Raw genomic sequence first — 13,294 nt, forward strand, 5'->3', positions numbered from 1 at the left:
TTGTCACATAAGGACTTCACTAAGAGACTGTAGGACAAAGGAAAGAACTGTTTTTTTCCCTTGATTTTTTTTTTTTTTTCCTCTTAGTGAGAAGCCACAGAAATGGAGAGTAGAAATAAATAGTGGTCAAAAGAAGGTGAAAACAGTTTGGCAACTGAGTGACAGTCCACCTGTGGATCATCTGAATTTCCACAGACCTGGTAAAGAGGAAATTATGTTATTCCAATAGAAATTGAACAAAGTTCAAGATGGAGATATCATCATTATTGTTCTTGTTCTTGTTATTAAATAATTTTCCTGAACCCTGGGTATCAGGCATATCCTGAAAAATTACAAGTGTGCGTTTTCTCATTATCTTGGATAAAGGCGCTTTTATTAAAACAGGTCACGCAATGGAGACATAGGAGTACAACAGATTATAAGATGGAAATGACAACTCACACTTTCATGCACTGTTTAAGACAGTGGTATTTCTTCCCTAGTATCTTTTTTGACTGGAATAAGGGCCTGGAGGTTTCAGTTTTAAGGATTAAAACTCTAGTATCAAAGATTGACAACGTCAGTCAAAAGAATGTTTTAGTCCCATGTGTAACTGGCAGGCCCACCAAGTCTTCCTTCTTCAGTAAGACACTTATATATCTTCATGCATTTGGGTTATATGTAAGCTGCTGGTGTTTCTTGTTTGTATAGATCTTTAATGGCCTCATTCAAATATTGCAAGGATTATTCAATTAAAGAAGATTGAAAAGTCCTATCTGTAATTAACCACTGCTGGGATACAAATAGTGATTGGTACCTTGGAAAATTATTTCCAGAAATTGTTGATTATTTTCCAAAAAAATATGTTCTGATTTGGCATTATGGGAACTTCTGTCCACTAGAATGAAAACTTTTTTTAATAAAGATTTGTTTATGCATAGAAGAGCTGGGATACAGGCCAGAGGTGTGGGGGGATGAGAGTATCACCAGAGACAGAGTGGGGAACAGAACAGGCAGATGTACTGAAATACACTGCTGAGGGGAGCAGCAGGCAAGTCAGGAGAGGTCTGCTGCACCTTGTGGGTCAGCTCCCTGGCCAGGGATCGAACTTGTGCTGCAGTGGCTGCGGATAGCTTCATAGATTGCATCTTAACCCCTTGTGCCACCAGGGAGGCCCTAGAATGAAAACTTCTTTATTCATATGGCTAAACTGTAAAGAGTCCTAAATAAACTAAAAACAATTATCTTAGAAGAGTCATCTAAAATTGTGCTATCTTTTCTCAGTGTGATTAGAAAAAACCTGGAAGCTGTAAAATATTATAAATCAGCTATATAAAAATAAATTTTTGCATGGAAAAAAAATATGCCAGAGGCAAAACAACATACAAATAATAAGCTAGGAAAAGAAGTTTCCGTTCATTCAGAGAAGGGGCTATAGTCCTTAACATATAAAGACCTTTCAGATCAGTAAGAAAAATAATAATCAATTGAACTATTGTTTAATCAATAGTCAAACAAAAGGGAAATTCAAATGTCATCTTAAAAAGGAAAGATACTCTATTCCACCTTTAATAAGAAAAATGCAGTTTTATATTATGTGGAGATAATCTTTGAACTGCCAAATTAGCAAAGATCAGAAAGTTTGATGTCACAGCCCTGGCAAGGATAATGGGAGAACAGGCAGGCAATCTCACACATTGCCAACTGGAGTGTAAAGTTTTACAGCTGCTGTGGAGAGCAGTAGCCACCAAAATGGTTTAAAAAATATATTCTTTGGTTCAGGGGTTCCAGTAATAGGAACTTATTCCACACATATAACAAAGTGTGCAAAAACACCTATAAACAAGATTATTAATCGCAGTATTTGTTTCTAGTGACAAAGGAAGAAAAACAGAGACTGGGGCAAAGTAAAAGATCTGGAACAACACACCCAATTATAACCCTAAGGTTTTTAACCCTAAGGAATAGGGTTAACATTGAAATGGTGGGGAGCTTTTAAAGATCTAATACTCAGACCAGGTAAATCAGAATCTCCGAAGATAGAGTCTGGACATCAGTAATTTAAAAAAGCCCTTCAGGTGATTCCATTTGGCAAATAAGGTTGAGGGTTGAGAACCACCAATTTTTTTTTTTCATTTTTTAATTAATTTATTTTTTTACATCATTGTTCATTTTTAAACTATTTGCTTCCCCCATCCGCTCAGGTATATTTCCCATAGAGTTTCCTTCCCCAATGCACCCGTGCATCATCACCTCAGTCCCCTGTGTTCCTTCCTCCCCTTCTGATCCCTCCTGCCTCCTCCCCTGCAGTATGTCTCTGATTTGTAATTGTTTTTGCTTGTGTTTTGTACTGTTATTATTTTTTTTACACTGATGTCTTATTTGGTTCCCCTATATTCTTGCTATAAGTGAAGCCATCCGATATTTTTCTTTTTCCTCTGGCTTACTTCGCTGAGCATAATTCCTTCTAGCTCCATCCACGTTGCTGTGAATGGCATGAGTTTATCTTTTTAATTGCTCAATAATACTCCATTGTGTATATATACCACATCTTCTTGATCCAGTCATCTATTTTTGGGCATTTGGGTTTCCAGGTTTTACCTATTATAAATAGTGCTGCAATAAACATAGGGGTACAGGTGGTCATCTGAATCACTGTTTTTGTGTCTTTTGGGTAGATCCCTAGGAGTGGAATTGCTGGATCGTATGGTAGCTCCATTTTTAGTAGACTGAGGAACCTCCAGACAGCTTTCCATAGTGGTTGGACCACTTTGCACTCCCACCAGCAATGTAGGAGAGTTCCTTTGTCACCACATCCTCGCCAACATTTGTTGTTGCTTGTTTTTTTTGATATGTGCCATTCTTACTGGTATAAGGTGGTATATCAATGTGGGAGAACCACCAATTTAAATACTTTGTTTCCTCTCTGTTGCTTCAAGTTTTTTAAAGATGTATTGAATATTTTAAATTCACAACTATATATGATACATTTTTAAATACTCTTTTGAAATTGTAGAACATAAATATTAGATCTATTAGGAAATTTATGCAAAATTAAACACCTTTTTCCAGGGATGCTCAATAAGTGAAGTATACTGAACATCTTTTAGACTAAATTGCTTTTAAAAAGAGTTAGTTATTTGAGCGTTAGAGTTAAAAGAGTGTACTAATGTATTGGTCCTGTGACTCATTGATGACAATAAGAACTTATGAAATTATATTGCATACTCACACACTCAAACTCCATTTTGGCTTGAACTATGACTTACAAGAGGTTTACCCATCATGTATTCTTGATGTGTTTGTCTAGAAATCATTCATTGTCCTCTGGCTCAAAGTAAGAGACCTATTGAAGAAGGCCTTCATTTGTGAAAGTCATGAGTTAAAGCCCTGATTATAAATATTAGAGCTCAATGATGATTTATATATATATATATTTAAGAAGATAGACTTTCTGTTTTACTGGTCTGAGCACTTAGGGTGACTACTCTCAAGATATCTAATGGTGACACTCTTGAGTAAAGCTGTTGACATTAAAAGCAGGAAGACGACAGAGAGAAAAGTGAACTTTTAGCTGCGGTGGGACAAGAGAATAATGATTTGGAATTAATGAGGGATAAAACAGTGTCCAGTAGAGTGCTGCTTACCCAGTGGGTACTCAGCAAATGATTGTTGAAAATGGTGAAAATATGGAAACCAAAATGTTGACCCACAAGGAAGTTGACATAATCTCATATAAATGTTAATTGTACCGATTTATTTTTCAGTGGCATAGTCTTCAGGAGAAAAAAATGGATATGTGTGGGCCCTAAAACTATACAAAACCTAAGTAGAAATTGTTTTCTGAGACATATGTTAAGATTGGAAAAAAGATAGTTGTTTAACTATAGTATATGAGGCACAAAAAGTAAAGCTGTCAATTCCCAAATTAAAAATACATTAATTTAAAAAAAATCTGCTTTATACTTTGGTTTGCTTTTGTTTTCAATGCAGCAAGAGGATTTATTATTTAAAGAAATTGTTGTTGACTTTTGTCTAAATGAATTATCTTTCATTAGAAGACATGTCATTTTGACTCCTTGATTATTGTAAAGATTGGCCATATGTGTGGTAAAAAAAGGCAACAGGGTGATAAGCAATTCTGATACATCTTTCTGATCACAGATTTTTCTGAATTGACATTAAATGGTAGCCTAGAAGAAAGGGTGTCCTTCACTAACATGGTTACCTGCAGCCATGTGCATTTCAAGTGAAGAATGCCGATGGGATCTTCTATATAAGGTAGCATTTTCTTGTTCTCTGTGAATTTTTGTGACATCTTAGATTAAGGTTTAGTTTTTTCATTAATGCATGCCAATTTGGAATTAGGACTATAGGGTATTCATTAGTCATCACATAAAAGGCTTATCAGATATAATTGAGCAGTACAATTCCTTAATTTCCTTCCTATTTTCTGTGGTGAGTTTAATAAGTCAGTGTAATCTTAAACCTGGAGAAACAAAATTTTTTTCTGAGTAGTAATGTCTTTGCACTTTATATATAGTAGAAAGAGAGTTTGGTTGCAAAAACATTGATGGAAGGGGAAAACGCTAAATAGGGATATACCAGTGTTACACTGAAAGTAAAGGTTTGTTTAAAAGCTTTACCCCAACCCAAATGTGGGACTAAGCCCCCAATGTAAATAACTTTTTAAAACAGTTTTCATTTGAGCTGGTATTAGCCAAAAGAATTAATGGAAAAGCATTTTCTACTATTTTACTGTTTTGGGGTTTCAGAAACATTAAGTCGAATCAGATAATGAATAAAATGGATGATATCATTCCTTCTGAAGAATGTTTTGTCCCTAAATAAAAGGAGATAATTTTAGCATAGTTAACAGTAAAATGGATTTTTAATTTAAAAGTAGAATATTTAGTTATAGAGAAGATATATGAATTAAATATATAATATTTATTTGAGCAAAGTGAATTAAATTTAGCTAAGAAAGTTTATCTTAGAGAAATGTGTGTTGGGACTGTGTACTCGTTTACTTGGTGCCCACCTTAGCTGTTGCTTAGCTGATGTTTACCTGTGGCTTCAGCCTGAAAGTATTGTTGTCTCTACATGGTTGACTCTATCCATCTTGTATAGATAGGGCAGCACTGGGATAGCAGTCATTTCTATGTTATTTATATTTCTGGACAGATTTAAGAATGGAAAGAAGTCACATCACAAAGCAGCTTGTGCACTATGTTCCCTGTCTACAAAATGAAAATAGGTGCATAGTACATAGCAGAATATTATCATTGACTTTGAGAGGACTGATTTTTATTTTATTTATGCTTACTTTTATTTTCTAATTCTTAAACCAGGATAAATATTAAAAAGAGAGAGAAAAAGGGGGAAAAAAAGAATTATTAGAACCTGAAAACAGAAATGTATGTAAACCTTCAACACAGAGAAAGGAAATGAAGATGCTGAAAATTCTGTATGAAAGATGAAGCTACTAAATGGGTATCCTGGCTCAGCTCTGGCCCTGCAGGAGGAGCATTGGGAGAACCGCAGCGATGAGTACACAGAGGGTGCAGACTGTAGGTAGCACGATCTCCGTCACCATCTGCATGTGACTTAGCAGAGGCTCTGAAATGGGAGAGAGCAGCACTGCAATGAGAATGTGACCATCTTCATGAATCTATTGATAGCTTCATCCTGAAAGTTTTAACTGTATTGGAGAAACTTGGAAAATGGCATCATCACACTTTCTCATTTTTCTCATTTGCTATAAAAGAGAACCTGGTAAATTAAATGTTAAAAAAATTATGTCAGGGCTTTGTAAAATATTTCAAAAATTGTGACAGAGAATGCCTAAATTTGGTTATTCCATACGTACTGTAATAAAGTATGAATGCATATCAATATTGTACTGCCATAAATTAATCTCAGAATATTAGCAGCCATATTTTACCTTTTCTATTTTTGGAGGGGGAGGATTTGTGACAGAAAAAAATCCTTAAGAAACATTTCTAGCCATTCAGAGATGTTATTGTATATCTTAAGAGGTGTGGGAATTTCCACATTGAATTTTTTATGGTCATTCTTACATAGTTAAATAATAATCTTTAAGTGTTACACATATTTCATGTACATTAATAGAATAGTGGGTATTTATTTGGGTTTTGTGCCAGGCATCCTGGTTAGCAAGATTAATAAGGCATAGCCCACGTTCTCTTGGAGCTTACTAGACTCAACAGTAAATTCTACATGTTTCTACATTTACTTTAATGGAATATACATTTTTAATATTGCTTAGTTATTTAGATGGGGTGAGGGCTCAGTGGTATATTGACTTATAAAAGTAACTGAATTGATATGGTTTGGTCTTAAAGATTATTTTGTTAAAATGAAGTGTATTTCTCCAATATCCCTTATAGAGAAATAAAAACAAAATTCAATATAAAAACATGGTATTTTTTGACATTTCTTGATGCATATCTCTGATCCTTTGGATTCTGTTGCATGAGAAGTGCTCTGTGGAACAGGGACGTTGTTCTGTTCACTGCTACACAAACAAAGCTTAAAATACCCCCTAGCTAATAGTGATGGCTTGATAATTACTTGCTGAATGAGTAAATACAGTATATAGAGTGTTTGATTTTTCATTCCATTTGGTATAATGGTTGAGTATTCCTTCCTTCTTTCCCTCCACAAAGGCCAATATAAACAAAATACTAGAATTAGCAATTAACAGTATGATTCAGTCAAACTAGAATGGATAAAATATTTCTCTTTCATGGTATATTTTCAAAAGTATTTTTTAAAAATGCGTATAGCATTTTGGGGGGTCTCCCTGGTGGCACAAGGGGTTGGCAAACCAGCCCAGGCAGAACTGTAGGTATCTCTCGGCTGCATCTATGTCCTGGGGTTACTGGTATCCACAGGTTCTCCCCAATTGCAGTTTAATGAAATCCCCACCAGACCTTGTGAAAAAAAGAAAAGGGTGGTGGGAGGCAGGAAGGACATTGCTGGTCCAAGAATTGTCTGTTCCTCAGCACGCATATGGTGAAGCTCACCTTACTGCCTGTGATACCATGTGCGGTTGTAGGAATGCCAGGCTTGTGCGTGGGCCTGCAAGAGGAGCCAGAATTCACAGAGCTGCCTGACTCCTCCCTGTCAGCCCGAAGTGGCGTTTCCTTCCTATTTCCAGAGATCCAATATAAGTTCTATCGTTTTTCAGCATTGCTTATGCCAATCCATAGTCTCCCTTCCTCAGACCTTGGAGGCAACTATTTTCTTTTTTTTTTCTTTATACTATAGAGGAAACAGTCTAATTCATCAGCCTTCTGTCCCTGTAATTCCTCCTTGCCAGCCAGCAGTAACCAACTAGACAAACAGTCGTGGGATTGTCTAATGAAGTGATGAAGTAGAACTTCTGAAAGCGCTATTCGGATGGGGAGGGTGAAGGGGGTCAAAAGGTACAAACTTCAGTTGTGAAGTAGGTAAGTTGTGGGGATAAAATGTATAGCAAGGTGACTATTGCATATTTGAAAGAGACTAAGAATAGATTTTAAGTCTTCATCACAAGAAAAATATTTGTAACTGTCTAGTGATAGATATTAACTAAATCTGTTGTGGTTTGTGATCATTTTACAATATTTACAAATATTGAATCACTACATTGTGTACTTGCAACTAACATGTCAGTTACACCTCAAAAAAAAATTAAAAAGGGCATGGTATATCTCTAATATATATAATATACATAATATATATGTGGTCCTCGAACAACATTATTTTGTTCCGTGTCAGCTGGGATTTTATTTTCTTGTCAATGTTATAACAAAATGACTTTGAATGAAATGACGTTACTCAATTTTTTTAATTATGTGTTATTTCACTTAAAGTCACAGTTTTCAAGAATCTACTGATGACAATAAGTGAGGACTTTATGTATGTATAAGAATCACCTCTATTTACCTTACTACCTTTTACAGACAAAAGTCACCTCCATGTTCATTACTAAAGATGTCTTCAGATCTCTACCCTTTAATCACAGGTGAATCATATGCCTAAGATAGAAAGAATGAGAATTTCTCTCACATGAATTCAAGGGTCTGGTATGCCTTCCAGTGACCCTTTTCTGCTTTCTCAGATTATCCGACTTCAGCTTAGAGTCACTGGGGCCTTCCCATCGTGTCTTATTCCTGTTTTCCAGTCATCATCACCCTACCCTCATCCAGTCCTGTAATGTCATCCTTTCTATTCCCCCTGCTCAAGTCTTTCTGGTAGCCTTGTAACCCATGGTGAGTCACTTTATCACTTTTGTCTGAGTGTCTCCTTCACTGTCACTGCCTAACTGATGCCTGATGCTGGTAAAGACTACTTCAGGCATTCTTTTCTTACACCCCCAAAACTTTAAGGTAATGTCTGTGTTGCTCTTTATTGTTGCTTCCAAACTCTTTCTCCTTGTGTCTTCAAAAACCCCTGATCCTCTGAAGCCCATGGTATCAGGGAGCACTCCTAATTCTTCCTCACTGCTGTCCTACACCAACCTGCTGTTACTTTCATTCATTCAGAGGTTTTAGCCCTTTGTACTATCACCTCTACTCCACCCCACCTACCACCATTCCACCTGTCACCTCACAAGACAGTTTAGACCTATAGGTGACATGTTTTCACAGGTGTATGCTCCATCCCCTGAGCTATATTGTAAGCTCTGGAGAGCAGCCATTTTATCACATAGGCCACAGTGTGCAGCAGAGCACAGATGACAGGACCCTCCCTTATAATATTCATGGGAGGAAGTGGAAAGGTGTATGGAATAGGCTGGTTTTGAAGTGGAACTATGGAGGATGAGCTCAGCCTTAGCCCCCTGGGGCAGCATGAACTGACATTGGGAGTTGCCCCGTCACTTTTTTTTTTTGAAGATTGATTTATTTATGCATACAAGAACTGGGGTACAGGCCAGAAGTGTGGGGGAGGGGTGAGAGGATTCACCAGAGACAGAGTGGGGAACAGACCACACAGACTGACTGAAATTTATACTGCTGAGGGGAGCAGCTGGCGAGACAGGAGAGGTCTGCTGTGCCATGTGGGTAGCTCCCTGGCCAGCCGGGGATGGAACTCATACTGCAGTGGCTGTGGATAGCTTCACAATGCTGTGCTTAATCCCTTGCGCCACCAGGGAGGCCCTGTCCCTCTACTTTGAACCCAGCCTTCAATCCCGAAAGGGCCCACCTTACCTTAATGATGTGGTGTGCAGCCTTGTACAGACCCATGCCATGGAGCTTCAGGCCTGGTGCGTGGTGGCCTGTCTCATAGCCTTTTTCTGCCATTGTCTATAGGGATGCAAGTGTGGACCACAGGACTTGTGAGAAAAGGTAGAGTACATGCTAATCCAGGAAGTGGGTCTCCTCACCTACAGAGGGCCCTGCTTACCTGAGGATCACTGAAGGTAACCCAGTGCTTCACCCGGTCCCCAAAGACCTCGAAGCACAGATTGGCATATTCACTGAAGTATGTAGTCATGCTCACATCCTGCCACCCACCGTATTTGACCTGAAGCAGCTGCAAAGAGAAGAGGAGAGAAAAGCAGGTTTCTCAAAGGTCTGTCTGCAGAGAAGTCTTTTGGAGCTGATTGGCCAAGTTTATGGGAGAAACATGCGTTATTGCAGCTACAGAGGATGTTTAGCAGAAAGGGGGCAAAGATGCGCAGGACATTGGGTGCTGAGACTTGGAGGTGGTGAACTGATGGACTATGAAACAATTACATGTGGAGATAAACTGTGTGATCCATCTGTATGAATATGGGAGGGACCAGAGAAGGTTTGAGACTGTCATTTTTAAACTTTATAAGGTGCTTGATAGAATGAACATATAAGTAAATTTGCCAGGAAAAGGGGTCTAAAAATGGGAAGAGAATCTTGACTATAAGTTCTTTTTTTTTTATTTATTAAATTTTATTTTTATATTTGACTATAAGTTCTAAGGGAATAAGACATGAGTCTGGGCATGGAAGCTCTGATTAGAAACTCAGATGTTAGAAACCTCCCAGAAGCCTATGTGCTGCTTTCTTGGGTGCAGGGCTGTCTCCCAAAGAAATCTGTTTTCTCATGACATGGCATTTTTCCGGGATTCATTATTTTATCAAGACTACCTGATGGGTTTGCAGGAATACTAAAGGGGGCAGGTTAATGTAAGCAATCAGCAAAGGAAAAAACTGGAATGTGACTTCTAGGTCACCTCCCTAAAGCCTACTTCTTGCTTTATGCCTCCTACTCCAGTTTAAAGGCTTCTGGAGGCTCCCTTTCCCCACCTCAAACCCCAGTGACTCCAGCTGGGGGCTTTCCACCTCTGGCCCCAAGCTACTCCTGCAGTGTCTCTCCCCCTCTCCTGTCTGCTCCCCAAATCTACCTGAATGCCTTGTCTAGTCCTTGTCTAGTCCTTCCCTGCCTCCGCACCATCCCCCAGAGCAGCACCCTCCAAGCAGAGTACCCCCTCCTCCCATCTCATGTCCCAAGCCTTCAAAGCACTGATGGGACTCATCTTCTTGCCAACACCTGCCCGCAGCCATGTCTCCTTCCTTTGGCCTCCTGAGACTACTCAGCGTCACCTGCCCTGTGTCAGAGTTATATACACACTACAGGGAGGCCATGATCTCAGTGGGGACTTGTGGAATGATGAAAAACTTGTTTGAATGGTGATGTGTAGCTGATTTTCTTAAGCATCTTGAAAGTTCGTGCAAGTATCTTGGGAGTGGGTGCTTAGGCATGAGGGCTATGGCTCAAACAAACTGGGAAAAAGGCTAAATTATGTCATGTCATCAAATTTTAGTCAAAAGATGTTTCTTTCTTGGGCCTCCCCGTTGGCGCAGCAGGTTGAACGCCTCACTGTGAAGCTGCCCACAGCCTCTGCAGCGTGGGTTCGATTCCCAGCCGGCCAGAGAGAGTCCCACATGGCATGGCAGACCTCTCCTGCTTCGCTCACTGCTCCCCTCAGCAGTGTCTTCAGTCATCTGCCTGTTCTGCTCCCCACTCTGTCTCTGGTGAGTTATCTCGCTCTCCTGCACCTCTGACTGTACCCCAGCTCTTGTATAAATAAATAAATCTTTAAAAAAAAAAAAAGATGTTTCTTTCTTTATAGTTTGATTTGTTATTTTTAGACCAAAATTTTCTTTTGGAAAACATCAAAATCTGCCTTCACCACTCGTTATGAACATCAGTGAGAACTGCCTGCCCTGGTGAGTTTGAGAGATTTCTCTTTCATTCCCTCCCATCTTCAGATCCCAAGCCAGATGCTAGACCCCCATGTCTGTCCCAACCCCAAATTAGGCTCCCTCCGGCAGAGTCAGTCTCCCCATGGATTTGTGATTCTGCATCTGTCCTCACCTGGGGAAGATCCCAGTGGTGCAGGGTCACAATGGGAATGATGTTGCTCTTCAGAAGGGCATCGATGAAATCACTGTAGAACTGGATTCCTTTCTCATTCACCTGGTCAGCTGAAGGTAAAATAAAAAGGGACTTTCTGAGAAAGGACATTGGTCTTGGGCCACAGTGTAGCACTTTGTGGCTTTTCTTGGGCCTGAAGGCACCCTCCACCCACCAGCATGCAGGTCTTGTGGGGAGGGCATGGTGGGGGGACTGCTCCTGGGAGCCCAGCTACCTGCAGAACTTGCAGAGCTGCTGCCAGGAGAAACCAGCTTCATGGGCTGCTTTGCCTCCCCAGGGCCCTGCGGCATTCCTGAAAGACCGACATGGCCAAAGGGGCCATGAATGGGCTGGGTGAGGCTGCCCTTGTTCACCTCGGATGCCTGTAGGTAGGATCTGGGGCCAAGACAGGGAGAATCGATAATGGCTCATGTGCAGCTCCCTCAGCAGAACAATATCCTCCTGTGTAGATGGGGTGGGGGACAGGCAGGTCACCTAGGCCCTAGGGGCAGGGAAGTGGGGTCACTCTGTACCCCCACACCCTGGCCAAGGCTTACTCTTCTCCATACTCCTAGGAGTAAGGAAGGAACTATTACTGATAAAATAGTTGTGAAACCCCTTGCTCCACTTCCTCTTGGTGATGAGTCAAAAAAAATGCAGGATATGGGACAATTTGAGAAGTCCCTTAGGTGTTCCCAATAAACTTGAGTGACAACTCCCCCAAGAAATCAACCCAGTGAAGAAAGTGGGTACTGAGGAGAGGGACTGAAGAGAATTAGTGCTATTCACTCTGTAGGGGTTTGATTCACAAGCAGGGGCCAGAGTTCAGCCACCATGGCCTTCAGGCCTTGGACCTCAGCATTAGCCCTCCAGCCACCCATTGCTTGAACTAAGGCACTGGCTTAGGTGGGCCCCTGCTTTTCTCCTAACCCAACATCCTGGCATACCCCAACTTGTCATCACTGGCCTAGCCTCTGACTGTACTGGGGTAGAGGGTGTTCAACAGAGCACTGGGTTGACTTTGTTACCTAGGCCTCCCCAGTATATCAATGCCTTCCTCTCAGGTATGCACACACACACATACGCCACCCACCTGGATCTTGTAGTAGCCATCACAAGCCACATCTGCTGTCTCGTCTCCAAACACCTTCCCCTTCCCGCTGTGTGTGAAGGTGTCCCAGACACTGGGCTCTTTCCCATCATGGTCCCAGGCACCCTCTGTCTGGAAGGCAGAACTGCCCACACCCCAGGAGAAGCCTGCAAGCAGAGACCCCACTCTGGGCCTTAGCCTCCCCTAATCTCCCCAGCCAGTAGCCTGCTCCTGTCTCCCTAGGAGTAGAAGCATGTGGGGTGGGGTGGGGGAAGACATGATACATTAAACACATTTTCTCTTTGGCATAATGTTAGCTCTGGTTAGCATTTCCTATCTGTATGGCAACTTAAAATATCTGTTAGGAACTTCTTTCATTTTTGAGCAACTATGTTTTCTTCATTCTACCTGTCAGGATGCTAAAACACCAAACTTATTGGCAAGCCAGCCAAGGGGGACAAGCTCACAGACAGACAAACAGAGGAATGGACATACCAAGTGGGAAGATTCCATAATAGAAGAAGGCTTCTTGCAGGGATCCCTTCCTGGTGGCCTCCAGCCTGGACACCAGCAGTAGCACCAACCAAAGGGTAACATGCAGCATCAGCTTCATGGCACCTGGCCCTCTCCCATACCTGAAAATTCATACCTGGCAGGGGTAGACCTATGTGCTGGGGCTGGGGGCCCAGATCCCATTTGGGACAAAGACCAGCAAGGGATAAGGACAAGACAAGATGGGGACAATTTATCTAGAGAGGTGTTGGTTTTGCTGGCCCATGGCTCACCATCAGACTGAGACACAGTATGATGTTAAACACAGTCT

The 13,294-nt window shown here is 40.8% G+C and overlaps 2 protein-coding genes across 5 annotated transcripts in view; one reads left to right on the plus strand and one right to left on the minus strand.

The window, feature by feature from the left end:
• ZWILCH (zwilch kinetochore protein) overlaps nucleotides 1-6,407 on the plus strand; it is a 37,752-nt gene extending 31,345 nt beyond the window's left edge. For 3 of the 4 annotated variants that reach the window (XM_037502772.2, XM_037502769.2, XM_037502771.2), the window contains 3 exons: nucleotides 88-200; nucleotides 4,144-4,260; nucleotides 5,331-6,407. In XM_037502772.2, coding sequence (XP_037358669.1) covers nucleotides 88-200; nucleotides 4,144-4,232 — 202 coding nt within the window. In that variant the 3' untranslated portion in view covers nucleotides 4,233-4,260; nucleotides 5,331-6,407. Of the gene's footprint in view, nucleotides 1-87; nucleotides 201-4,143; nucleotides 4,261-5,330 lie in introns of those variants that run through there. The other variant, XM_054688213.1, reaches the window with a different exon arrangement.
• On the minus strand, nucleotides 5,476-13,107 carry LCTL (lactase like). Its single transcript, XM_037501764.1, is given in 10 exon segments — nucleotides 5,476-5,619; nucleotides 6,790-6,876; nucleotides 6,879-6,935; nucleotides 7,029-7,083; nucleotides 9,198-9,293; nucleotides 9,394-9,522; nucleotides 11,343-11,452; nucleotides 11,756-11,843; nucleotides 12,475-12,638; nucleotides 12,967-13,107. Coding segments are annotated over 10 exon segments (1,041 nt in total). The 5' UTR covers nucleotides 13,085-13,107; the 3' UTR covers nucleotides 5,476-5,482.
• Between the last annotated feature and the right edge of the window lie 187 nt (nucleotides 13,108-13,294).

Source organism: Talpa occidentalis, unplaced genomic scaffold (assembly GCF_014898055.3).
Source record: "Talpa occidentalis isolate TD23 unplaced genomic scaffold, MPIMG_talOcc4v2.1 talOcc4.11, whole genome shotgun sequence".
In the NCBI taxonomy this organism is placed as follows: domain Eukaryota; kingdom Metazoa; phylum Chordata; class Mammalia; order Eulipotyphla; family Talpidae; genus Talpa; species Talpa occidentalis.